At 47.4% G+C, this 27,360-nt stretch overlaps 1 protein-coding gene across 6 annotated transcripts; it reads right to left on the reverse strand.

Moving 5' to 3' along the window:
• On the reverse strand, positions 1 to 19,938 carry LOC132592830 (zinc finger protein 850-like). Of its 6 annotated transcripts, none has more exons than XM_060280464.1 (5): positions 19,815 to 19,938; positions 13,276 to 13,449; positions 10,115 to 10,288; positions 5,938 to 6,111; positions 1 to 5,124 (listed from the first exon to the last, which is right to left on the reverse strand). In XM_060280464.1, the coding sequence occupies exons 2-5, from the start codon at positions 13,406 to 13,408 to the stop codon at positions 2,438 to 2,440; spliced, it is 3,168 nt and encodes a 1,055-aa protein (XP_060136447.1). In that variant the 5' UTR covers positions 13,409 to 13,449; positions 19,815 to 19,938; the 3' UTR covers positions 1 to 2,437. The 6 variants fall into 6 exon arrangements, with proteins under 6 accessions (XP_060136447.1, XP_060136446.1, XP_060136450.1 ...); XM_060280463.1 differs by lacking the exon at positions 19,815 to 19,938 and adding an exon at positions 16,560 to 17,391; XM_060280467.1 differs by lacking the exons at positions 5,938 to 6,111; positions 19,815 to 19,938 and adding an exon at positions 16,560 to 17,392.
• Between the last annotated feature and the right edge of the window lie 7,422 nt (positions 19,939 to 27,360).

Consider the following 27,360-nt stretch of genomic DNA (forward strand, 5'->3'; position numbering starts at 1 on the left):
TTGGCGGTCGTGCAGGCAAAGCCTAATAGCAATGTCTTCCACGGAAGCCGAATTCTGTGCGTTGTCTGCGACATGCACTGAGTTGGAGTACTACAGATGTTTGGTCCAGGAAATCTGGGGTGATTGTAGCCAGCCCATCACTGTTTGGGGCGACAATCAACCATATTTGAGACTGGCGGAGTCTGGACAGTTCAAGGCCAGAACCAAACACTTAGACATCCGCTTCCGAAACGTATGTCAGAGCATACAGGTAGGCTTGGTAAAGTTGAGGTATTGTCCAAGCCAAGAGAACCTAGCAGATGGGTTCACAAAACCCTTGAGTTTCCAACGGCATGGGGAATTCTGTGAAGGGTTGGTTTTGGGGTAAGTTTGGATACCCGCTATCCCCAGTGTTCAGGTGAGAGGGGGTGTGAGGAGTAACAAGTAACCGAAGGGGTTAACTGTGTACTGTGTAGCACCTGACCACTGAGGAAGATCATGTTACAGAATGTGCTAGAAGTGTTTCTGTGTGTATCAGTTGGTTTTGTTTTTGCCTGGGAGACGGTCGCAAGATGTCTGCGAGCTCACCAGGTCGTTTGTTGTTTTCTCTCTAAAATAAACTTCAGTAGTTATTAGAACACCTTGGACTCTGTGTGTTCTTAAGAGGCTTTTTATCCAACGGCTATACAAGTTTCCGCTGTGTGTGAGAAGAAGAAGAACTCTGCTGTGTGTTTTACTGCCAGCCCGGGTCTACGGAGCAGAGGCGCTAGAGAAAGCGTGCCGGGCGGTAATTAGTGGCTCCTAATTGAGTCATAAACAACTCAAAGGAGTCCTATATCCGTCACAGACCTCACCTGGAATACTGTGTCCAGTTCTGGGCACCACAGTTCAAGAAGGATACTGACAAGCTGGAACGTGTCCAGAAGAGGGCAACCAAAATGGTCAAAAGGCCTGGAAACAATGCCTTATGAGGAATGGCTTAGGGAGCTGGGTATGTTTAGCCTGGAGAAGAGAAGGTTAAGGGGTGATATGATAGGCATGTTCAAATATATCAAAGGATGTCATATAGAAGAGGGTGAAAGGTTGTTTTCTGCTGCTCCAGAGAAGCGGACACGGAGCAATGGATTCAAGCTACAAGAAAGAAGATTCCACCTAAACATTAGGAAGAACTTCCTGACAGTAAGAGCTGTTCAACAGTGGAATTTGCTGCCAAGGAGTGTGGTGGAGTCTCCTTCTTTGGAGGTCTTTAAGCGGAGGCTTGACAGCCATCTGTCAGGAATGCTTTGATGGTGTTTCCTGCTTGGCAGGGGGTTGGACTGGATGGCCCTTGTTGTCTCTTCCAACTCTATGATTCTATGAATTGCAAGAAGGCGATTGACGTTCGGGTCCCCTCCTGCAATTTTTCCAAATCTGATAATTTAACTGATTCAATTTCTGTGACTCTTGTTTGCAAACCTGCAACCTCTATTTTTACCTCTTGCAGATCATTTTTTAAAGTCCCAAAATCTTTTTTAAATTCCTGCAGAGCCTTAGTATTTGCTTTAACCTCTGTGGCAAGGCTCTGTAAACTTTGTCTATTTTCCTTCCATAAATTCCAATATCATTTCCCAGCTGGGAACTCAGACTTTCAAGGTCAAAGATAACTTTTGTAATCCAAACAATCAGGGACAAGGCTGGGAACCAGCCTCTCTTTCACTTTCCGCAGGGCAGGATTTAAAACACTTTCATTCTCGCATTGTTACGTCACAATGGCTTCTCACTGTCTGACGCTCCCAGAAACCGAGCAGCTTCTCAAAGACCTTTCAACCTTCTAAAATCTTGTAATTTATTTACAAATCCCCCCATCTCCTCTTCTAAGGGGAGGTTCAACATTCTTACGCTTAAAACTTCTTCCAATATTTTCTCAGCTTAGGTAATATCTTCTGCTCTCCAATACTATCAGCAGAAAGGGACTGGCTTCCATTTTAAAACCCCTATTCTGTATCCAAATTCTCTCAAATTAGCCAAATTAGCCAAATGTCAAAAGTACTCACGGAACATTCCTTTAATATCTTTTTTTTCCTTCAAAAGAATCGACCGCTATTGCCACTCAGTCCTGCAGCTTCGCACTGTCAAAGGAAGCAATTTGTCAGATGTGCTACAGCTCTGACCCCCTCAATCTCGGGGGCTCAAAACAGAGCCTTTCTGGGGAGCGGAAGCCCACAATCCACGCTGCCGGAGGTCCAGGTCCCCCAAAAGCTCGATTTGGGGTTTCTAAGGGGATCTGTTGCGCTGGAGCGGTATCCCCAGCCTTTGATGCAACGGGGTTCATTCCGATGAGCTCACTCCCGACCATAATGGCTGGGTGATCGCCCGGAAGACCGGGAGAATGCCTTTCTATGGGTTGATAAATGATATGATATATATGATACAAATGTGATAAAGAGTATTTTAAAATATTCTCCCCCATTCACTTTTCTTATACAATTGTGTTTTGTAAGGGTTGTTTAATAATTTCCCCTTTTTCCTTTTCCTTTTTTGGTTTTCCCTTTGTATGAATTCGTTGATGGGAAGTGAGATCACCACTTTGACGAAATCTCTTTCCACATTCCAAGCACAAATATGGTTTCTCCCCTGTATGAATTCTTTGATGCGTAGTGAGATTGTTCCTGAACCTGAAGCTATTTCCACATTCCATGCAATGATATGGTTTCTCCCCTGTATGAATTCTTTGATGGGAACTGAAATGGCTACTGTGAGTGAAGCTCTTTCCACATTGCAAGCACAGATATGGTTTCTCCCCTGTATGAATTCTTTGATGGGAAGTGAGACTCTGCCTGGAAGTGAAGCTCTTCCCACATTCTAAGCACTGATAGGGTTTCTCCCCTGTATGAATTCTTTGATGGGAAGTGAGCTTAGCCCCCTCCCGGAAGCTCTTTCCACATTCCAAGCACTGATAGGGTTTCTCCCCTGTATGAATTCTTTGATGCAAAGTGAGACTCTGCCTGAAAGTGAAGCTCTTCCCACATTCCAAGCACTGATATGGCTTCTCCCCTGAATGAATTCTGTGATGGGCAGTGAGATAGAATCCGTGATTGAAGCTCATTCCACATTCCAGGCATTGATATGCTTTCTCCCCTGTATGAATTCGTTGATGGGAAGTGAGATCACCACTTTGACGAAATCTCTTTCCACATTCCAAGCACAGATATGGTTTCTCGCCTGTATGAATTCTTTGATGCGTAGTGAGACTGTGCCTGAGCCTGAAGCTCTTTCCACATTCCACGCACTGATAGGGTTTATCTCCTGTATGAATTCTTTGATGGGAAATGAGACTATCCTTCCGATTAAAGCTCTTTCTGCATTCTAAGCACTGATAGGGTTTCTCCCCTGTATGAATTCGTTGATGGGCAGTGAGAGTCACCCTCTGACTGAAGCTCTTTCCACATTCCAGGCATTGATATGGTTTCTCCCCTCTATGAATTATTTGATGGGAAATGAGAGTATCCTTCCGATTGAAGTTCTTTCCACATTCCAGGCATTGATAGGGTTTCTCCCCTGTATGAATTTGTTGATGGGAAGTGAGATGGATCCGCTGACTGAAGCTCTTTCCACATTCCAAGCACTTATAGGGTTTCTCCCCTCTATGAATTCTGTGATGGGAAGTGAGATGGATCCGCTGACTGAAGCTCTTTCCACATTCCAAGCACTGATATGGCTTCTCCCCTGTATGAATTCTTTGATGGGAAGTGAGACTATGCCTGAGTCTAAAGCTCTTCCCACATTCGAAGCACTGATAGGGTTTCTCTCCTGTATGAATTCTTTGATGGGAAATGAGATTATCCTTCCGATTAAAGCTCTTTCTGCACTCTAAGCACTGATAGTGTTTCTCATTTGTATGAATTCGTTGATGGGAAGTGAGACTATGCCTGAGTCTAAAGCTCTTCCCACATTCGAAGCACTGATAGGGTTTCTCTCCTGTATGAATTCTTTGATGGGAAATGAGACTATCCTTCCGATTAAAGCTCTTTCCGCATTCTAAGCACTGATAGGGTTTCTCCCCTGTATGAATTCGTTGATGGGAAGTGAGATTGCTACTTTGCCTGAAGCTCTTTCCACATTCCAAGCACTGATAATGTTTCTCCCCTGTATGAATTCTGTGATGGGAAGTGAGAGTATTACTGTGACTGAAGCACTTCCCACATTCAAAGCACTGATAGGGTTTCTCCCGTCTATGAATTCTGTGATGGGAAGTGAGATGGATCCGCTGACTGAAGCTCTTTCCACATTCCAAGCACTGATATGGCTTCTCCCCTGTATGAATTCTTTGATGGGAAGTGAGACTATGCCTGAGTCTAAAGCTCTTCCCACATTCGAAGCACTGATAGGGTTTCTCTCCTGTATGAATTCTTTGATGGGAAATGAGATTATCCTTCCGATTAAAGCTCTTTCTGCACTCTAAGCACTGATAGTGTTTCTCATTTGTATGAATTCGTTGATGGGAAGTGAGACTATGCCTGAGTCTAAAGCTCTTCCCACATTCGAAGCACTGATAGGGTTTCTCTCCTGTATGAATTCTTTGATGGGAAATGAGACTATCCTTCCGATTAAAGCTCTTTCTGCATTCTAAGCACTGATAGGGTTTCTCCCCTGTATGAATTCGTTGATGGGAAGTGAGATTGCTACTTTGCCTGAAGCTCTTTCCACATTCCAAGCACTGATAATGTTTCTCCCCTGTATGAATTCTTTGATGGGAAGTGAGACTATTACTGTGACTGAAGCTCTTTCCACATTCAAAGCACTGATAGGGTTTCTCCCCTGAATGAACTCTTTGATGGGAAGTGAGATCACCACTTAGAGTAAAGCTCTTTCCACATTCGAAGCATTGATAGGGTTTCTCCCCTGTATGAACTCTTTGATGGGAAGTGAGATGGCTAATTTGACTGAAGCCCTTTCCACATTCCCAGCACTGATACAATTTCTCCCTACTCTTTGTTCTTCCGTGTGAAGTGAGGCTATCCCTCTCTACGAAGCTCTTTCTTTGACGGTAGGTGGACTGGGAGCTCTGACGGATGTTCTCTCCACACTCTGAATATTTATACGACTTCTCTGCTATGTGGATTCTGTTGTGGTCCCCCTTGTTTCTCCCTTCCAATTCTTCACCATCTGCAATGAAGAGGGAAGCTAATTAGAGCCTCAGAAAGAAATGGCGCTCCAGATTATTGATCAAACTCCCTCACCCCCACACCACCTCACAGCGAGACTTGAGAGTGCAGTTTTGGCCTCAAGCGGACATCCTTGAAGTCTAACTTAATGTCATTGTTGATGTGTGGCATCTTCAACCCCCCAGCATTCCGGAGCAGCTGACTCTCTTGAAACCAGTGGGACGACAATGCCAGCATACTGTGACAGGGGCGCAGATGACACGGAACCATAAAACCCACCACCTGACCCCTCCCCTAGCAATGCACTGCCATGTTAGCGTAAATCATGCTAACTCTGCATCGCTGCCCCAGACCCCAACCCCACTCAGAAAGAAGGGGATATCGTTCACATCCATTACTGAATAAAGTTAATAAATGCTTGTGATAGAGAAAAAGTTTGGATTTGATATCCCGCTATATCACTACCTGAAGGAGTCTCAAAGCGGCTAACAATCTCCTTTCCCCTTCTCCTCCACAACAGACATCCTGTGAGGTGAGTGGGGCTGAGAGACTTCAGAGAAGTGTGACTAGCCCAATGTGCTAGCTGCCAATACATTGCGATAGCCGGGGAGCTGTGGTGTATTCCTAGCTCAAATTGCCTGCAGATGACAAAGCCACAGGCAGGCAGGCAGGCAGATGGAGGAGCCCGAAAAGGTGCTCCCCTTCTCCATCTCCATCCACCTGCCTGCCTCCCCCCACCCCAAATCTGAGCAAGCCCCAATACCTCTCTGGCTCCATCCATCCAGGTCCCCATCTCCACTCCCCTGGAACTCACCTGATCTCTCGGAGGTCCCTGGGAGGGAAAGCTCAGAGGTTGTGGGAAGCGATGCAGGAGACAACCTGACCAGGTCAACCGTCCATCTTCCCCCTTCCATCCTCGCTAGCTTTGCAGGATCCGTCTCTTTCATCCTTCCTGAGGAGTTGAGGAGCCAAAACAAACTGCAGGGTCCTGGGAGAGAGGAAGAAGCAAAGGGAGCCTCAGAGGCCCTGCAGGGATTCTCCTGCCCTAGATATTCTCCTGCCCCTGGAGAAGCACAAATGGGGCAGCCCTTTCCCAACAGAAGCCCTATTTCTAAACATCTCCAGTGCTTCCAATTTCACCTGTTGGCTCCTCAACCCATTTCGTAAGGCTGGCATGGTCTGCACAATAGTGACCAGAGAGTGGATCCCATTGAACTCAGTGGGATTATGGACAGAACTTGGTGTAAAAACCAATCACCATCCTGTCTCTAAGCCTGAAACCTGCAACCCCAGAGCATGGGCAGAAACAGACGAGTAGCTATTACATGTAGGTGCCTCCATGCTAGGTGCTTTATACGGAGAGCCCTGTTGAGCTCTCTCATTGCAAGACAGGCAGATGTTGTGGCCCTATTTGCCTATGTCAGGGGTGGAAGCAGAGGAGCTGGTGATGCCACATTTTTTGAAGTTTCATGAGATGAATACACCACTCCTCCTTAGATGTTGTCTGTACACCATCTTAGATATACAATTTTCGCAAGTTTCCAGTCTCAAAATGTGGCTCCCGCCCAGGCATGGAAGCCATCAAAGTACAGATCTTCCACACGTCCTAAATCTGTTGTGTTCTTAAGAACACCAGACATTTATACCCTTTAAATCTCCAGAGGTGAGCTTTACACTCCTCTTGTGACAAGATTCCCAAAGGCTTAGGGTAGCTTGATAGAACTAGCCTCTTTTGAGATTGCACCAATTTCCATTTCTTTCTCGGGTTATGAATGCTTCGGGTTACGTATTTTTGGGTATGAACTATTGTAATCCAGATTTAAGTAACCTTGAGCTCTCACAGGCCTCGCCGCTGCCCGGAGTGAAGCCCGAACATCAGTGGGGTCTGCAGAGCCTCCATGACTGGGCTCCAGCTGTGGGAGCGCTCGGAGATCGCCTGGTTTCCCCCGCTTTTGCGAGTGTCAGTGACGCGATGCCACCGCCGCAACTCGGAAGAGCGGGGAGGGGTAGCCCGGTTTCGCAAGAGTAGGCTTGGTAGGCTTCCTTCCTTTCCCCCCCTCTCACCTTGTGCTCCCTGACTTCGGGGTCTTCCCCCAATGAATGATCTGAACAGGGGGCCCCATGCAAGTCCCTCCACCCTTGGGACCCCCTTCTCCCCATTGCACCTTGAGGGGAAGAAAGAGGAGCCTTGGCAGAGAGGAATTGGGGGCAGGACCCTCTGTTCCCTGACTTGGGGGGGTCTCCCCCCACCAGGCATGATCTGAACAGGGACCCCCATGCACCCTCCCTCCACCCCTGGGACCCCCTTCCCCCCATTGCACCTTGAGGGGAAGAGAGAGGAGACTCACCGAGGAAGCTTTTACAAAGCAGAGAGAAGAAAGCAGCCTCCTCTCTGCCTGCAGGAAGGGAGGGAGATGGGAGGGAGGGAATTTGGCCAGGGACGACCTTCACCCCCCTTCACTTCCTGTCCTCTCTAGGACAGGAAGGAAAGGGCAAGCCTAGGAGGGAGGAGGGAGGAGGGAGGGGGCGCATGTTGCTCAGGGCAGCCCCTCCCTCTGGGACTCTTCCCAGTTCAAAGCAATAGGGACGCCGCCATCCTTTCCCTGTGTTTCCAGCCAGAAAACCAGTTTATACTGGGCTCCCAGAACCACCTGTGACCCCATTTCCCACCCCATAACGGGGCTGGACCAATCAGAAGCTTCTCCATTGCACAGCTGGCCAATCCGCTTTCAGATTCCCCTTGGCCTCGTCCTCTCCTTGGCCCCACTTTCCTGAGGGAGTTTTCCTCCTGAGTTTCCCTCTTGGCTGCTCCCCCTCCCAGCTTCTCCTTCATTTCTTCTTCCTTCTCTTCTTCTTCCTCTTTCCCCCCATTGTTTGGGGGCAGCTGGATTTCCCATCCCCATGGTCAGGCAGGCCCAGGAGGAACCACTGAGGCGACAGGGCCAGAAGATGGCATTTCCCGCCCTTTTCTGAAAGAGGCGGAAACGCAAATTTGTTTCTTATGGAAGCCCGAGCCACTCCCAGAGATGCCATGGCTCCCCTGTGGGCCTCCACCACCGGGCGCCCCACTGAAACCTTTTTCTTTTCTGGTGACAACAACACCCCCTAAAGGAAGAAATGTATCTTGTTCTTGCATTGGAGAGTTCAGTTTGTAACTTAGGACTTGCTTGTCTTATCTTAAAATATTTTATTCATCATGTTAAAATATAGCATTCTGTCAGATATGCTGATGCGGCTACTCTAGAGTAACGACTCCTCACAGCATAGTCCTTTCAGGCTTTTATTAAGTGCTGATTATTTACAGTGCTCAGAGCGATCTATATACATGCTTTCGGTCAGGTGTCAGTACCTCCGAATGGAGGTTGGCGCGTTTTCCTCCAGCAAAGAAGCTTGGGGAGACCCAGCCTCTTCCCCCGACGTTTCTTGCGCAATTCCGGGGTCGGCGGGATCGGCCTTCCCCCCCCTTGCTCCCCCCTTCCTGTCCCACCTTGGTCAATGGCTCCGCTACCTTGCCTGAGCCTCGGACACCACTTCCTGATTTTCCGCTTGAGGCGGAACTCTCCCTGCTTTCCCCAGCACTTGGGGATGGGCTGGTACTTAAGATGGGAGGGACCTCCCGGTATCCCCTGTCCCTCACACATTCCATAATCTATTTTTTATTTTTTCAATTTTTCAGAAAAACAAAAAAAGGAATCAGGAAGAAAACAGAACAAAACAATTTTTTCCTGAATTTCTTTTCATTTTCTGGGCCTTCACATCTCTGCCTCTTACATACAACTTCTACCTAAAAATCTTCACAAACCTGCCCCAGAGAATTGTAGAGTAGGAAGGGACCCCTGAGGGCCATCTAGCCAGCCCCCTGGGGCAATGCAGGAATCTCAACTAGACCATCCCTGACTGATGGCCATCAGCCTCTGTTCTAAGGCCCTTCTTTGCGTGTCTTCTCCACGAAAGGTCTGGATGGTGGCAACACAAAAACGGACCTTTTCTGCAGTGGTTCCCCATTTGTGGGATCAGTGTAAGATGCTGAATCTGTGTTGCTCCAGTGAGCAACCTGGCCACTGAATTCTGCACCAGCTGAAGTTTCTGAACCGTCTTCAGAGGCAGCCCTACGTCTAACGCATTGCAGTAATCTAACCTTGAGGTTACCAGAGCATAGACAACAGTAGTTAGGCCAGGGGTCAGCAAACTTTTTCAGCAGGGGGCTTGTCCACTGTCCCTCAGACTTTGTGGGGGGGCGGACTATATTTTGAAAAAAATATGAACGAATTCCTATGCCCCACAAATAACCCAGAGATGCATTTTAAATAAAAGGGCACATTCTACTCATGTAAAAATATGCTGATTCCCGGACCTTCCGCGGGCCAGATTTAGAAGGCGATTGGGCCGCATCCAACCCCCGGGCCTTAGTTTGGAGATCCCTGAGTTAGGCTATCCTTGTCCAGCTAGGGGCGTAGCTGGGCCACCAGGCAAAGATGATGGAAGGCACTCTGGGCAACTGAGGCAGCCTGAGCCTCGAGCGACAGCAAAGGATCCCCAAGCTACGAACCTGCTCCTTCAGAGGAAGTGTAACCCCATCATGATCAGGTGACCTCCCAGCCATCTGGTCTAGGGAACAAACCACTAACAGAGCCTCTGTCTTATCTGGATTGAGCTTCTGTTTGTTGGCTCTCATCCAGTGCATTACCAAGGCAGGAGACTGGTCCAGCACTTCCACCGCCTCACCTGCAGATGTCAAGGAGAAATGGAGTTGACTGCTGCCAACTGCTGCCAATACATTGCGGTGGCCAGGGAGCTGTGATGTATTCCTAGCTCAAATTGGCTGCAGATGACAAAGGCACAGGCAGGCAGGCAGGTGGAGGAGGAGCCCGAACAGGTACTCTCCTTCTCCATCCGCCTGCCTGCCTCCCCCCACCCTCAAGCTGAGCAAGTCCCAATACCTCTCTGGCTCCATCCCTTCATGTCCCCATCTCCACTCCCCTGGAACTCACCAGATCTCTCAGAGGTCCCTGGGAGGGAACGCTCAGAGGTTGTGGGGAGGGATGCAGGAGACAACCTGATCAGATCAAATGTCCATCTTCCCCCTTCCATCCTCGCTAGCTTGGCAGGATCCGTCTCTTTCATCCTTCCTGAGGAGTCGAGGAGCCAAAACAAGCTGCAGGGTCCTGGGAGAGAGGAAGAAGCAAAGGGAGCCTCAGAGGCCCTGCAGGGATTCTCCTGCCCTAGATATTCTCCTGCCCCTGGAGAAGCACAAATGGGGCAGCCCCTTCCCAACAGAAGCCCTATTTCTAAACATCTCCAGTGGTTCCAATTTCACCCGTTTGCTCATCACCCTACTTTGTAAGGCTGGTATGGTCTGCACAGTAGTGACCTGAGTGCAGATCCCATTGAACTCAGTGGGATTATGGACAGAACTTGGTGCTAAAACCAGTCACCATTCTGTCCCCAGGCCTGAAAACTGCAACCCCAGAGCATGGGCAGAAAACAGACTAGTAGTTATTACATGCTAGGTGCTTTATATGGAGAGCTCTGTTGACTGACGCTCTTTGAGCTCTCTCATGGCAAGCCAGGCAGATGTTGTGGCCCTATTTGCCTCTGTCTGGGGTTCCATGGGGACCAAATCTGTATGTGGAAGCAGAGGAGCTGGTGGTGCCACGTTTTTCAAATATCATGAGATGAATACACCACTCCTCCTTAGATATTGTCTGTGTTTATACACCATCTTTGCAAGTCTCCAGTCTCAAAATGTGGCACCCACCCTGGCATGGAAGCCATCAAAGTATAGATCTTCCACACGTCCTAAATCTGTCGTGTTCTTAAGAACACCAGGCATGCATACCCTTTAAATCTCCAGAGGTGAGCTTTGTGCTCCCCTTGTGCCAATATTCCCAAAGGCTTAGGGTAGCTTGATAGAACTAGCCTCTTTTGCGATTACACCAATTTCCATTTCTTGTTTATCAAAACCCACAGACTCTCTGCTAGATTGAAGACCTCCTGCAAACTCACCCCCTCCCTGGCTAGGCAGAGAGGGCAAGGGGGGACCCTCTGCTCCCTGACTTGGGGGTCTTCCCCACCAGGCATGATCTGAACAGGGACTCCCCTTGCACCACCTGGCAGGTCAGGTGGTACCCGGAAAGGAAAATTTCCTGTCATCTTCCCCCCAACATTAATTTTTTGTTTTGTTTTTTGCTTGCAAAAATGTTTTGACTATTTCATATTTTCTTGCAAAGGAATGTGGATTCTGGGCCTCTGATAACAAGTAGGCCACTGGGGACACATACTGAAATCTACAGGATGGGTTGTGCTTTGGCTTGTGTTGTTTTATTTTTATTTAAAAAAATCTGCAAAACAAAAAATTAAAACAGATGAAGATTATTTCAATTTCGTAAGCTCCAGAGAAGCGAACACGGAGCAATGGATTCAAACTACAAGAAAGAAGATTCCACCTCAACATTAGGAAGAACTTCCTGACAGTAAGAGCTGTTCGGCAGTGGAATTTGCTACCAAGGAGTATGGTGGAGTCTCCTTCTTTGGAGGTCTTTAAGCAGAGGCTTGACAGGCATATGTCAAGAATGCTTTGATGGTGTTTCCTGCTTGGCAGGGGGTTGGACTGGATGGCCCTTGTGGTCTCTTCCAACTCTATGATTCTATGATCTGGGTAAGCTTGCCTAAACAAGAATGCATTTAGCAGGTGCCTGAAAAGAGTCTAGCAAAGGCACATGCTTTATTGTAAGAGGCTGGGAGTTCCAAAGTGCAGGTGCTGCCACACTAAACAATGCAGTACAAATACTATGTGGAATCTGTAGTAGTGCTTGAAACTACTTCTTTTATTCATTAAAAAAATTTCAAATAGACAACAAAAAGAAAATTGTGCAGGAGAAAAAACATTACATAAACACTTTTATCAAATTCACAATACTCTTTACATTTTCATAGAATCATGATACTGTTTCTCATTTGTATGAATTCGTTGATGGGAAGTGAGACTATGCCTGAGACTAAAGCTCTTCCCACATTCGAAGCACTGATAGGGTTTCTCTCCTGTATGAATTCTTTGATGGGAAATGAGACTATCCTTCCGCATTCTAAGCACTGATAGGGTTTCTCCCCTGTATGAATTCGTTGATGGGAAGTGAGATTGCTACTTTGCCTGAAGCTCTTTCCACATTCCAAGCACTGATAATGTTTCTCCCCTGTATGAATTCTTTGATGGGAAGTGAGACTATTACTGTGACTGAAGCTCTTTCCACATTCAAAGCACTGATAGGGTTTCTCCCCTGAATGAACTCTTTGATGGGAAGTGAGATCACCACTTAGAGTAAAGCCCTTTCCACATTCCAAGCACTGATATGGCTTCTCCCCTGTATGAATTCTTTGATGGGAAGGCATTCCGGAGCGGCTGACTCTCTTGAAACCAGTGGGGTGACACTGCCAGCATACTGTGACAGGGGCGCAGATGACACGGAACCATAAAACCCACCACCTGATCCCTCCCCCAGCAATGCACTGCCATGTTAGCGTAAATCATGCAAACTCTGCATCGCTGCCCTGGACCCCAACCCCACTCAGAAAGAAGGGGACATCGTTCACATCCATTATTGAACAAAGTTAATAAATGCTTGTGATAGAGAAAGAACTGGAGAGAGTTAGATGTGAGGCCTTACTATAATTTTCACTCCCTTTATTGGCTGGTATTAACTGACATATTGCTTGGCTTTTATCTGGGATAGATTTTGCTTGGCTCAATCCTGGAATCCACTCCATCTCCAAGGTCAGTCAAATGCAGGCAGAAGCCAAAACAACAGACCTCCCATTCAACTTCCCTAAAAGCTCTGAAGCCAACATTTAAGAAGGCCTGGGAGGTTCAGACAAGTCTGGTCAAGACGTGACTAGATGAAGAACATTCACAGAGGAAATAGTTGATATCCCTCCATTCAGGGTTCACAGTGGGGATGTTAAAATCCCAGACGCTGTTCGTCTCCATCCAAACAGTGGAGGTGCAGGCAGACAGGTGCAGGCAAGCAGGCAGGTGGAGCCACCCAAAAAGGTCTCCCCTTCTCCATCTCCATCCGCCTCCCTTCCTCCCCCACCCCCAAGCTGAGCAAGCCCCAACACCTCTCCGGCTCCCCATCTCCACTCCCCTGGAACTCACCAGATCTCTCGGAGGTCCCTGGGAGGGAAAGCTCAGAGGTTGTGGGAAGCGATGCAGGAGACAACCTGACCAGGTCAACCGTCCATCTTCCCCCTTCCATCCTCGCTAGCTTTGCAGGATCCGTCTCTTTCATCCTTCCTGAGGAGTTGAGGAGCCAAAACAAACTGCAGGGTCCTGGGAGAGTGGAAGAAGAAGCAAAGGGAGCCTCAGAGGCCCTACAGGGATTCTCCTGCCCTAGATATTCTCCTGCCCCTGGAGAAGCACAAATGGGGCAGCCCCTTCCCAACAGAAGCCCTATTTCTAAACATCTCCAGTGGTTCCAATTTCACCTGTTGGCTCCTCACCCCACTTCATAAGACTGGCATGGCCTGCACAGTAGTGACCAGAGAGTAGATCCCCTTGAACACAGTGGGATTATGGACAGAACTTGGTGCAAAAACCAGTCACCATCCTGTCTCTAAGCCTGAAAACTGCAACCCCAGAGCATGGGCAGAAAACAGACGAGTAGCTATTACATGTAGGTGCTTCCATGCTAGCTGCTTTATACGGAGAGCCCTGTTGAGCTCTCTTGTTGCAAGACAGGCTGATGTTGTGGCCATATTTGCCTATGTCAGGGGTTGCATGGGGACCAAATCTGTATGTGGAAGCAGAGGAGCTGGTGATGCCACATTTTTGAAGTTTCATGAGATGAATACACTCCTCCTTCTTAGATGTTGTCTGTACACCATCTTAGATACACCATATTCACAAGTCTCCAGTCTCAAAATGTGGCCCCCACCCAGGCATGGAAGCCATCAAAGTATAGATCTTCCACACGTCCTAAATCTGTCGTGTTCTTAAGAACACCAGACATGCAGACCCTTTAAATCTCCAGAGGTGAGCTTTACACTCCTCTTGTGACAAGATTCCCAAAGGCTTAGGGTTGCTTGATAGAACTAGCCTCTTTTGAGATTGCACCAATTTCCATTTCTTGTTTATCACTCTGCTAGATTTTGTCCAGAAGGTTTTACAAGCACAGTGGTACCTCGGGTTATGAATGCTTCGGGTTACGTATTTTTGGGTTTGAACTATTGTAACCCAGACATAAGTAACCTGAGCTCTCACAGGCCTCGTCGCTGCCCGGAGTGATTTTTTTCCTGATTTTTTTCATTTTCCGGGCCTTCACATCTCTACCCCTTACATCCAACTTCTACCTAAAATCTTCACAAACCTGTGCCAGAGAATTGAAGAGTAGGAAGGGACCCCTGAGGGCCATCTAGCCAACCCCCTGGGGCAATGCAGGAATCTCATTGGATGGTGGCAACAGACTTCTGGGAAAGGATTTATAATGAATTGAAAAAATTGTTAAGAAACCAGAGGCCTTTCTACTTGAGATAACAGGGGATGATATCCCCAAGAAAGATGTTGTTTTCTTTTTTGTATGCTACAACAGCTGCAAGAATTTTATTTGCAAAGAATTGGAAGAATGAAGAATTACCAACTGGATGATTGGCAGAAGAAATTGATAGAATTTATGGAACTGTCTGAGATGACGGGGAGACTTCGGGACCGGAGCGAAGAAGCAGCGGAAGAAGAATGGAAGAAATTTAGAATTTATTTGAAAAATAAGCATGTAATAGATTGATTTAATGACAGTGAGGGAGACACAAGGATGTTGTAGATTATATAAGGGTTTGAAAATAAGTAGTATTAGAAGATAGGGATATTAGAATTAAGATGAAAGATATGGAATGAGTGTTTAAAAGATAAGAAATAATAATCATAATTATATGGTAATATGGATGATAATTTAGAATTTATATAAGATTTAGAATTTACTAAATATGAAATGTAAAGAAACGCAGCAGAAGGAGGGAGAGGAAGTCATTAGATTAGAAATAAGGTTTATAAATAAGAAGTTTTGGTTCTCGCAATTTTTCCCCCTTTTGTGTTTTGTTTTCTGTATTATGTATTTTTTGTATTTTTGTATGTGTAATGTATTTTTGTAAGTGTTTTGTGTTTTTGTATGTGTGAAAAATCTTTAATAAATATATATTTTTAAAAAACGGGACCTTTTCTGCAGTGCTTCCCCATTTGTGGGATGCTCTCCCAAGGGAGGCTTGCCTGGCACCTTCCTTACATCTTGAGGTGCCAGGCAAAAATGTGTCTCTATACCTGGGCCTTTGGCTGGTTAACATTCTATGACCTTTAAAATATGTTTGTGGGAGGAGAGATCATTGGTTTGCCTTTGTCCTTGTTTTATTACGCATTTTGTGTTCTAATTTTGCATTTTTATGTTGTGAATCACCCTGTGAACTTTGAATGAGGGGCAGGATACAGATTTAATATAATAATAACATCAACAATAACAACAGCAGCAGCAGCAGCAAAGAGCTACAGTCAATCAGAAGTGTCAACTTGAATAAAATATTAGGGGGGGAGCAGGCATTGGGCATAGCCAGGATTTATGTGAAGGGGCAGAATCTCAGTTAATTAAGGGTTTAATTCTCCCCATTGGAAGCCCATGGACCCAAGTAAGCCCCGCCCTGCAAAACTGATCACAAGATGCAGCGTGCACACACCATTTGAATGGCAATGCCCATTAACTTGGGGGGGGGGGCTCAAATTTTTCATGGGGAAACCAAAGGACCTCTGTGCCCTGGGGTTATGTGAATCTGAGAGGAAGAGAAGCAGAATTTGTTGCGCTCTCTCCCACCTCCCCCCCCTTTTGGGCTGAGTTCTACATCCTCCTGGCAGGCAGAAATCCATCAGGTGGGGAGGATTTCCCGTCAATGTTGTTGCTGGGATGTTTGCAGTGACTGTGAGCTTCCATTGGATCCATTGCTTTGAAGTGATTTCTGCAGCAGGTAAAGGAATGTGTAGCCCCCCCAATTACACCCCCCCCACACACACACCTGTATATTTTGCCCAACCAAAGGTGGCAGCCCTACGTAAAGCAGAGGAAGGAAGCAGCAAAAGGTACTTTATGACCTCCAGGCTAGGACGGAGCGAGGCGGGGAGCGCTTCCCTCCACCACCGGGCGCCCCCCTTCCTTCCTTCCTTTCTTCCCCGGCTTGTTTTGGCCTCCTTGATCCCTCCGTGTTATCCCGAATTACGCTTCCTTTTCTCCCCCCTTTCCAGCCTCCTCCTCTCCGCCCCTTTCGCCCAAACTCCTCGAGCGACGCCTCCAATTTCTCCCCTTCGCTGCTGATCTGAACAGGGACCCCCATGCACCCTCCCTCCACCCCTGGGACCCCCTTCTTTCTCCCCATTGCACCCTCAGGGGGAAGAGAGAGGAGACTCACCGAGGAGAGAGAAGAAAGCAGCCGGAAGGGAGGGAGGGAATTTGGCCAGGGAGGACCTTTGTTCCACCTTCACTTCCTGTCCTCTCTAGGAATCCAGCTCTGCTCCTTTTAACCCTTGGCAAGCCGAGGGCACCAAATCCCCCCTTCCTCTCCCTTCGTGCAGAATTCCTGCTTCTGCGCCTGCCCTGAAAGGGCTGCCCCCTCCTCTGTGCCAAGGACTCTGCCCCAAGGAGCCCACATATACCCAGACCAACCACAAGGGAGACGGGGGTGGTCACTGGGGGGGGGGTTACCTTGGCTCTCCCCCTTCCCCAAAATAGAGGCTGCTGGATCCCAAGGAAAGGCTGGGATGGAGAAGAGGCCAAAGTCTGCCTAGTGGCAGGAGGTGTCATGGGATAAGAATTGGCTCCCTTGAAACCCCTCTAAAAAAATCCCTCCAGCTCAGCGAGTGGGTGGGGGAGGATGGCTAGGGGTTTGTTTGTTTTTTAAAGTAATTGCTTTGGTGCATCCCAGGTCCCTCTGCATCTGAGCTGAAAGCAGAATGAGACCCACGGAGAATGAGACCCGGAGAATGAGACCCACGGGCAACACTGCAGGGCTGTTGTGCTGCAGCTGGGCAAGGAAGGGGGTGGGATATCCTCTCTCATCACTCATGCAAAATCATCCCGCAAGTCTGCTACCTGCTTTCCGCCTCTAGAGGTGCAAACCTTTCCAGAAATCACGTTCAGTCTATTCATTACGCGTGGGGAACATTCAGTATTTTGGGCAGTGTGATTTGAAGACTATTAACTGAAATATCGTTTCGTGCATCCCCATCTCTGAGAGGGAAGGGACTCCAGGAAGTCGGTAGAGGATGAGGGATTTCATCTCAGGATTGTGGGTTCAAGACCCAGCTGGGCAAGACGATTCCTGCATTGCAGAGGGTTGGACTAGATGGCCCTCGGGGTTCCTTCCAACTCTTTAATTCTATTGCTTTTTCCTCAGTGAGAGGATCCATAACAATTGACAGTGCACTTCAGTCTCCCAGAAAGGCAGCTTGACTCATGGATACAAATATCAACTTCCAGGAACAGGCTGTGCTTCCAGAGGAGCCAATGGGAGGCAAGGAAAGGGTTAATCCCCTCCCTGTGTGCCACAGCCTCCTTCCTGATTCCACCCCCATCCACAGTTGTTAGATACAAGGGTATAAGCAGCATTAAATCAAATGTTTGGCAGGAAATAAAGTCTGGTCCAAGCCTCCTGCTTCCAAATAAGGCAGCAAGGGGTGAACTGGAGGACAGATCTTGGGCACTTGGAAGACAAAAAACCGAGACAGCAAAGATGCTTTGCACATTTCCTTTTTTAAAAAAATTGCACATAAATTGTTTTGCACACGCCCCTACAGTGTAGGAAACTGTGCAAATGCAACAAGGGCAGGCTTGCAAATGCATGTGGTTCATTCTAATTTGGGCTGGCCCCAGACATTTTGTTGCCAGAGGCGAGCCAGAAAATGGTGTGCACCTGCCAGGAATGGTAGTTTGTGAATGGTGCTAGGCTAGCATTAAGAAAGGCTATCAGGCTCAGGAACCAAATGCAGCCCTGTATTTAAACTGACTGTAACGTGTCTTTAGATGGAGAGAAGGTACTGTGGTGGAAGGAGAGCACTTGTCTCATCTCCTTCCTCCCCCCCCAAAAAAACCCCATTCCACCCACTGACCCCTCTTTCACCTTTGTACAATGGCTTACTGGCTGGAGACCTCAGCTGCTCTCCTGCAAGGCTGGGAGCCTGCCTGTCAGGATACAGTGGGTTATCTAATTCAGTGTTTCTCAACCTTTTTTGGGCCACGGCACACTTGTTCCATGAAAAAAATCACGAGGCACACCACCATTAAAAAAGTTAAAAAATTTAACTCTGTGCCGCCCTATATTGACTATATAATTATGACTGTAATTTATTCTGTATCTCTTCCTCTCCCCGCTTTTTAAATACCAGTAAATGAAGCCAAAAGAGAGACAACAGTGCTTAAATGCACAGATGTTTAAATGCACATACTTGCAGGCATGCTAAGGTAGATTTCAATCGGAGGGAGGGGAGGGGAGGTGGAGAGAGGGAGAAGGGGAGGGAGCGCAGCCCAGAGCCGGCTCCACTCGCACTCTATTGTTCCAGGCACCAAGGCGAGTGGGGGTGGGGAGAGAAAGAAAGAAGCTGCAGGGAAATAAAGCAGCAGTTGCTTACACGCGCGCGTAAACGGGTGCCGCTTTATTTCCCTGCACAGAGGAGGGAGGAGGGAGGAGGGAGAAAAGCTGGAAAGCTCCACGAGGGAGAAAAGCCCCCTGCATCCCCTCTCCCTGGACTGAAAGAAAGCCGTAGCTGCTTACATGCGAGTAAGCGGCTGCTGCATTCTTTCCCTGCAGGGAGGAAAGCCCCGCGTGTCCCCTCTTCCTGCACGGAAAGCAAGCGGCAGCCGCTTACATGCGAGTATGCTGCTCCTGCTTTCTTTCCCTGCAGGGAAGAATGCTCTGCGAAAGATTGGCGGCCGCCAGGCGTCGCGGCACACCAGCCAGCGTCGGGCGGCACAGTACTGTGCCGCGGAACAGCGGTTGAGAAACGCTGATCTAATTTCTTATAATACCACTCAATATATTTGAAGCATCTTTACGTGATACAGAAAACTGAAGCAACCACAGACAACTTAAGCTAAATATTACAAAAATGCAACATCACATATTGCTGCACGCTACCCAAGTCTCCGAGCTGAGTGAGATCCCAGCCAGGGGTTCCGGGCACTTCTGAACCCTGAATACTATAAGTAAACATGTCATTATGTTTTTTATGTATGGAAATGGTCCCATTTCTTGGGGCAGTTATAAACACAATTGTGTAGCTCTTTCTTCCACAGATTCCAAATATGCAGTTGCTACAGAGGTGCTACAGGGACGTGGGTTAAACCACTGAGCCTAGGGCTTGCCGATCAGAAGGTCGGCAGTTCGAATCCCCGCGACAGGATCAGCTCCCGTTGCTCGGTCCCAGCTCCTGCCAACCTAGCACTTCGAAAGCACGTCAAAGTGCAAGTAGATAAATAGGTACTGCTCCAAGCAGGAAGGTAAACGGTGTTTCCGTGTGCTGCTCTGGTTCTCCAGAAGCAGCTTAGTCATGCTGGCCACATGACCTGGAAGCTGTACGCCAGCTCCCTTGGCCTATAGAGCGAGATGAGCGCCACAACTCCAGAGTCGGTCACGACTGGACCTAATGGTCAGGGGTTCCTTTACCTTTACCTTTACAGAGGTGTGCAGAGTGGTTGCCTGGCTTGACCAGCTGACTGAGGGCTCTGAGTTGATGCGAGAGAAGCCCATTCAGCTGACCTCTTGGTGACTTTCGATACCATCAACCACTGTCTCCGACGCCATCTTCCCCCCCAGCTCCAGTTTTACCAACAAGGGCGATCCTCAGTTCAGTTCCTACAAGAAACAAGAATGTAAGAAGCTACTTGTGAGGTAAAGGCACTTCTTCTGAGAGTAGCCAGGCAGATGCCAGACAGGCAATGATAGGTACAATCCTGCTCTGTCCATCTCCATCTCCCACGAGCTGTGGGCCAGAGGGCACAGGGGCTGTTGGCCTCTCCTGAGTCCCAGCAACATGCTACTACACTCCTGCCCCCATCTTTTATTTGCATTCTGAAAGAAAAGAGTGAAACATTTGCAAAGTGGCTGCAGTGACATGAATTTGCCCTATGGCAGCTATAGCGGGCAGAAGGGGCTTCACACACACACTCATATTTTGAGGCAGGGGGCTGACCCCCCCCCCATATTGATTTTGTTTCTTGAAGGCCCTGTCTCTTCTCATTGAATGAGATAAGCATTATAGGGTTGCCATATGTCCTCCTCTTGCCAGGACATGTCCTCTTTTTCATGGGTAAAGTCATAGCAAACCATAGTTAAAAATAGAAGTTGACAAATGTGTCCCATCTCAATTCAAAGTGTTGGTGCTGACCTTGAAAGCCCTAAACGGCCTCTGCCCAGTAGACCCGAAGGAGCGTCTCCACCTCCATCGTTCAGCCCAGACACGGAGGTCCAGCTCCGAGGGTCTTCTGGCGGTTCCCTCCCTGCAAGAAGTGAGGTTACAGGTGTTAGGGAATTTTATAGGGGGGAGCACCCAAACGAGGCTTCATTTGGGAATCAAGATTGGCACAAATGCCCTCAAGGGGACCCCGTCTGATCCTACAACACCACTCTAGTATCGCACCAACACGAACCCCTCAGGATCAAGCCCTGTGTAATAAAGGCTCCCTTTCCTACCCTTTCTCTGTTGCCTGAGACTCTATGTAACCATATTTCTTTATGAGTGAATACCATGTATCTTTATTTCTAAATGAAACCCCCTTTTTCTACTCTGGCCAAGGGCTCTCAGGGATGCAGGGAACAGCCATAATCCTTTAAGCGAGAGGTCACGTAGCCAGGGTGGTGCTCCTCTGCATATCCATAATCCATACAGGTACCATCTCCTGCCATTCCCGACCCTCCGAAGCCAGAGGTAATACACACACCTGGACCCATTGTCCCCCCCCCCCCGCCAGGTACTCAAGGATCCCCTCCCAGATACTTACTGGTACTTGCTTATCAATGTCCCGGCGGGACATCCTGCATTGTTACCTTATGTTAATCCTGTTTACCTCCTGTTTACCTGTATGCTAATGCCCCTTGCCCCTTCCCCTTTTCTGACGTTTTACCCTGTCACAAGTGATGTATGTATGATGCTTTCGATGTGCATTATGGGATGGTGGTGGGAACTTTTAAAAGTTCTTGCAGCCCTGTTCATGGTGTTCAGACTGGCATTGAAGCTGCTGCACAGTAATAAACCTTGCTGTTTGCTCCGGATCGTGGCTGGACTCTTTCCTTTTATACTCCGCAACAACCACAGGCCCTTGCCTGATGAGCTGGGTGGCTGAGCATTCTCGCACCCAGAATTTTGCCCTAACACAGGGAACCAGGCAGAGGGCCTTCTCGGTTGTGGTGCCCGCCCTGTGGAACACCCTCCACCAGATGTCAAGGAAATAAACTATTATCCGACTTTTAGAAGACATCTGAAGGTAGCCCTGTTTAGGGAAGTTTTTAATGTTTGGTATTTTATTGTGTATTAATATTTTTTGGGAGCTGACAAGAGTGGCTAGGGAGGCCCAGCCAGATGGGCAGGGTATAAGTAAAAATTATTTTTATTTTTATTTTTCATTAATACTACTACTGCACACATTTACAAGCATGCCTTTCTGGCCTCACACAGTGTCCTGCGTTCATTACAGAGTTGCATGTGAAATCACTTGTGTGTGTAACATGAAAAAAGATTGTCCAAGGCATCTCTCTGTTTGCCTCTCGTGTCCCAGATCTGGCCTCCATTTCAACCCTGCTGCCTTAGGTGAAAACAGGAGGCTTCAGCCAGACTTAATTTCCTGCCGAACATTTGATTTAATGTTGTTTATAGCTTTGCATCTAGCAACTGTGGGGAGGAGGAAGGAATCCGGAGGGAGCCTGTGGAACCCTTTCCTTGCTTCCCATTGGCTCCTCTGCTGAGCCTGACCCCCCCCCCCCAGCATGGCTAATAGTCTTGGTGGGCCAAGCTGCCTTTCTGGCAAGTGCGCTGCTGTTGTTACTGAAGCTCTCACTGAGGAACTCCCAGGAAGCTTTTAAAGGAACTCCACACCACACTTTGGAAAGGACCAGCCAAACCCTTCACCTTTGTAGCTTAAAGGAATGCAACTGGGTTGTAGTGGTGGAGGAGGAGGCGGAGGAGGAGGAGAAAGGGGTCCCGGAATCAGGGAAATGAAACTCTGAAAATTCAGCTGAATGTATTTTTTTACAAGCTCTGTAAACATACTGCTTTTTTTTTGGGCTGGAAATCTGCACTCACAATTCACACAAGTGTATATACGGAAGGTTAGCAGGTGTTGGTTTGCACCTTTTCAAAAACTGTGAATGAGGAAGATGTGAACTGAATTGAATTAATCCTTGATTAATCTTGTTGGCTAACTGCAAACTGTCCCTTGCCCTGCCTTACCGATAATCTGGAGAAAAGAGCTTCTGCTGAAAGCGCCCCATCTTTGAAAAAGGGGTCTACAGAGCCATACGTTTCACAGGGAGACAGAGAAATAATTTACACCAGGGGTGTAAACAAATCAAAATACTCCTTATTTATGAAAATGAACTCCCCCTAGGGGCGGGGGGGGGGAGGATTGGACAAGTAACTCTCCCACCTTCGCTTCCATTTTGTAACATGGGAATCATGGGAATGTGGTGGCTTCCACAATATCATTCGGAGGGCAGGCACCAAAGGATGTAAAGTCATTGGAGATTCAGAAACAAACTTCTTCCAGCAGCGAAGCTTATCTAAGTGAGTCCTCAACAAACCAAGCTCATCTATATTTAGCTTCTCAGTCTGTATTGTGTCTGAAATAGGGATAATTTTGTGGCAGAACATAGGCATTCCCATCTTGCCCTGTCCTCAGATTCTTCTTAAAGGAGGAAGAGCACTCTACTTATGCTCAGAGGAACACTGCCCTTTTCTTTTAATATAGAAAAAAATCATAAGGAAAGTGAGTGTTTAATATGAAAACCACCCATTGAGGAAATATGCTGCAGAATTCAAAGTATTCTAGCACTGGCAAAATTTTACTTGCCAGAGATTCATGGCTGGGGCGGGGCACCAGGAAGTCAAAAACAATAGGATGTTTTGATTTTCATGTTCCTGAAGTGCTGTTTGTTCCCAAAAGCAGCCTATCTGCACCAAGACAGCTGTCCTAATCCCAGATACACAGCAGTAAATCCCACTGAATTCAGCGAGGCTTACTCCCAAGTAAGTGGCATTAGGATTTCAGTCTTAATCTGCTTCTTAAGGTGAATTGCACTTCTCATTACTGCTCTTTTGACATGGAAAGAAGTTGTCTCCTTTTTTGCTTTTGCATTTAATTTTTTATTATATTTCCACAGTAAGCATTGCAAGCGTAAACAAGAATACATTGTTCAATACACAGGTGTGTTGCATATTTACGGCAAATACATTCAGGAATTACTGCATAGTACATGCCAATTTCCATCCACCTGAAAGAAATTTAGAAGTGATGGCTTTTGTTAATTCTGTGGAATTTTTACCTGTCTTCCCATGTTAAAGTCTGAGCATATTTGCTGAAGGGGGGGGGAGAACCACCTGGATTTGGTTGCCTTTTTCAGCACCCCAAAACTTAATCAAAAAGTAAATTTAAATTTAAATTTCCTTTCCTCCCCCAGCACTGAAGTTTTCTTCCAACTAAACTGTCCCTCCCTTGTGCCTGAGTGAGGGAAATGAGATAGAATGACAAACTTGAACTGAACTGTGAAATTAAGGTAGGGAGAATGGCTGAAATCCTAACCCAGTTTAGTGGGAACAAGACTTGTCGAATTCAGTGTCTATTGCAGGCATCCCCAAACTGCGGCCCTCCAGATGTTTTGGCCTACAACTTCCATGATCCCTAGCTAACAGTGTTGTAAGCCAAAAAATGGCTTATCTTCTGAGTTAGCCAATAAAACTCAGAGACAAGAGGAGTTAGGAGTCCATTTTGTTTATTGCAAAGCAATAAGGTTACAGTCGAATCTTTTCGGTAAACTGCAACCCCGCCCAAAGGTCAGGCAGGAATTTATAACATTTCAGACAAAGGATTTTGATTTAACCAATCACATAAAGCATTACATCATTTAATATTTTAATATTCATCATTATCTCATTTCATATTTAATACGTATGTCATTACCTAATCTAATACGCATGCGCAATAAGCATTGCTAACTAGGCCAAGGATTGCTAACTAGGCCTTTGATTCTCAATAATATGTTACATTGTGAGATAGTATGCGTGTTGGGAACCAGTGTTACGTGTACTATGTAACAATTTGTGTTCTAGCTTATGAATTATATCTTTGTGATTTGCGTGTTAGCTGACCTTCTGTTCTGGTAAAAGAACGGCATCTTGCTAAATCATCAGTTTCTTAAAGTAACAAGCTCCCGTAATTCACTATTATAAGCATATTCCAGGATTTATAGGGATTTACATTATCACCTTAATTGAGGCCCTTTGGGCCCCTGCTACACCAGAACCAGTGGCCAGGGGTGATGGGGATTGTAGTCCAAAACATCTGGAGGGCCAAAGTCTGGGGATGCCTGGTCTATTGTGTGCTATGAAAAAAATACATCAAAGTATATGCATTTCCACATTAGTGGACGACAAAATGGAATACAGATTTGTGCAAAATAGACCAATTGCAGTGGAACAGAAACCACTGGCTGTTCTACAAGAAACAGGCAAGAGATGGTGGGTGAGCAACTCTTCTGCATTGTCACAGAGGCCAGAGAGGAAACTGAGGAGAATTTGGACACCATCCCTCCCCTGTCCATCTCCATCACACAGGAGCTGTGGGGAGGGAGAAACGGATCTGCCAAGTTCTCTTTCCCTCTGGTTCTCATTTCTGCAGACTTAAGTTCAGTTCTCCACTTTTGGGCATGATGATCTGTACACCTTTTAAGTGCATTTAACCCAATACATGAGTCGAACATGAGTTTGACCAAACTGCGGGAGGCAGTGCAAGACAGGAGTGCCTGGCGTACTGTGGTCCATGGGGTCACGAAGAGTCGGACACGACTAAACGACTAAACAACAACAACCCAATACACATTTGAGTGCATTTATGCCCACTATAAACATTTCTGCGAGCGATTTCCCCCAATACAATTAATTTCCCTCCAGATATATGCATATTTGTGTGCATTTCCCCCTGTTCTATGTTTTTCCATATATATTTTGGTTGAACTGCATCTTTTAGCTCATGTAATAATCGGCTACCTTTCACCCCAAGGTCCCAGGCTGAGTTACAATTAAAACACAAAGTTACAAAGAGGTTAAAATTGCAGCAATAAGACGGGTGCTAAAGTTTGACACCCCAAGCTTCCAAAGAGGAGCATCTTCAGCATTTGCCAGAAGCTGCACAATGAAGGCTCCAGATGCTCCTCTCTGGGGAGGAAGTTCCACATCTATGGGGCCACCACAGAGAAGGCCCTGGGCTGCCACAATCTCTGACCTTTCGTAGGTGGAAGAACAACCAAAACAAGCCCTTCCCCCAATCATAGCACCCAAGAGGGTCTGCAGGAAAAGAGGGGGGTCTTTCAGGTATAGGGGCCTGAGTCATTTTGGGTTTTAAACACCAATGTGAGCACCTTGAATATGGTCTGGAAACAAACCATGAAGCAAGCTCATGTCTCTCCCTTAGTTACATTGATTCCATCCAACACAGTCCAGGAATCTGGGAGAATGAGATCAAAGGAGCTTGGTCTTACCTGTGTTTTTCCCAGCCATATTGAGACAAGAAGAAAAATTCACAAGCCAATATTCAGGATTTCTAGGTTGGAAGCAAAAGGAAGCAGAGAATCAGCCAATGGGAAGCTTTCTGTATTAGGCAGGAATGTCCCATCCCCCCCCAAAAAAAATCTGCCTCACAGAATTATTTTTACCATTTACAGAGGGATATTCCTAAGTGTCCGCTGTCACAAATATCTGGCCACCATGTGTGTGTTTCACTCTTCTTGTGTTCCATGCCACCCCACTGGCCCATGTTCAGAATAAGACACCCCCCCCCCGACCCCCAGATTCTCACTGACTAAAACGTCACACCTATGTAGCAAATGAAAAGCATCTCTGCTTCTTCCAAAAGACACTTTAGCTCAACCTTTGGTGAGGTTCCAGAGGATGAGAGTCATGGACTTGTGGATCTGCCACAATGTCTCCCTCAGACCCACAGTTAGCATCTGAAAGGAGTCCGGAGGATCTGCTGCCTTAGTATCTGATATGTTTCTTGGTAGGATACAATCCTCTGGGGAGCCATGGGCCACCATTTCCCTGCAGTATGTGCTGAAAGGAAAGGATGTCTGGGGGAGAAATGGCAAGTCCCACAAAACAGGGGTGACCCTCACTGATGGCTGCCCCAGAATGGAGGCTGGTCAATTGGGGCAAGTGGGGCACTACTCCACCCTGCTCAGGTGGCTTTCCCCCAGCCCCCACTTCATCCTCTCTCCCTCCCTCCTTCCTTCCTCTGCTCTAGGGTGCAGCTGGGAACATCTTCCTCCTCCTCAGCCTCCGAGTTGCCTTGGTAGAAGTCAGTAGGGAGGAGAAGGGGGCAACAGCAAAGGGAGTTGACTCCGCCTCTCAGTGATTCTGGCTCCGCCTACTCTTGGGCTTCATGCCTTCCACCCCTCCCCCAGTCTGAATGGCCACCCCTGGGACTGGGACTTGCTTTGCCTCGGATCCCAAGGTGGACCTGGCTTTGGTTCACTGTCCAAATCTCTGGATGTCTTGTTCCCCACTGAGCAGAAAAGGAAAATGCCTTTCACTATCCAATTCCTTGGCTGGACTGAGAAGAGCAGGAAAGGCCATTCTCAAGGAAAGAAGCCTTGCGTGTTTCAGGCAAACAAGGGCAGGAGTTATCACTCAAAGAGCCTTGGCAGTCTGAGGAAACTCCCTTCCCCACCGTGGTCTTAAAAGTGCAGAAAATATAGCGTGACTCTGCTTACATAACAGAGAGGGTCTGCCAGAGGGCACAGCTGAGCGGCCTTCAGACTGGGGTTGGAAAACAATATCCCGTTCCTCCGCCACATGAGCTCACTGAATTCATGCACGGGGACGGGGTGAGCTCTCTGAGCATCCTCTACATCAGGCATAGGCCAGTGTTTCCCAACCTTGGGTCTCCAGCTGTTTTCGGACTACAATTCCCATCATCCCTGACCACTGGTCTTGCTAACTAGGGATGATGGG

The sequence above is a fragment of the Zootoca vivipara genome, chromosome 12 (genome assembly GCF_963506605.1).
Source record: "Zootoca vivipara chromosome 12, rZooViv1.1, whole genome shotgun sequence".
In the NCBI taxonomy this organism is placed as follows: Eukaryota; Metazoa; Chordata; class Lepidosauria; order Squamata; family Lacertidae; genus Zootoca; species Zootoca vivipara.

Excerpts from the sequence above, each read along its gene's own strand:
- LOC132592830 (XM_060280464.1), bottom strand. The coding sequence starts at position 13,408 with ATGAAAGAGACGGATCCTGCAAAGCTAGCGAGGATGGAAGGGGGAAGA. Across the intron at positions 10,289-13,275 it reads AGGGACCTCCGAGAGATCTG|GACCCTGCAGCTTGTTTTGG; the intron begins GTGAGTTCCAGG and ends CCTCTCTCCCAG. Across the intron at positions 5,125-5,937 it reads AGGGACCTCCGAGAGATCAG|ATGGTGAAGAATTGGAAGGG; the intron begins GTGAGTTCCAGG and ends TCTTCATTGCAG.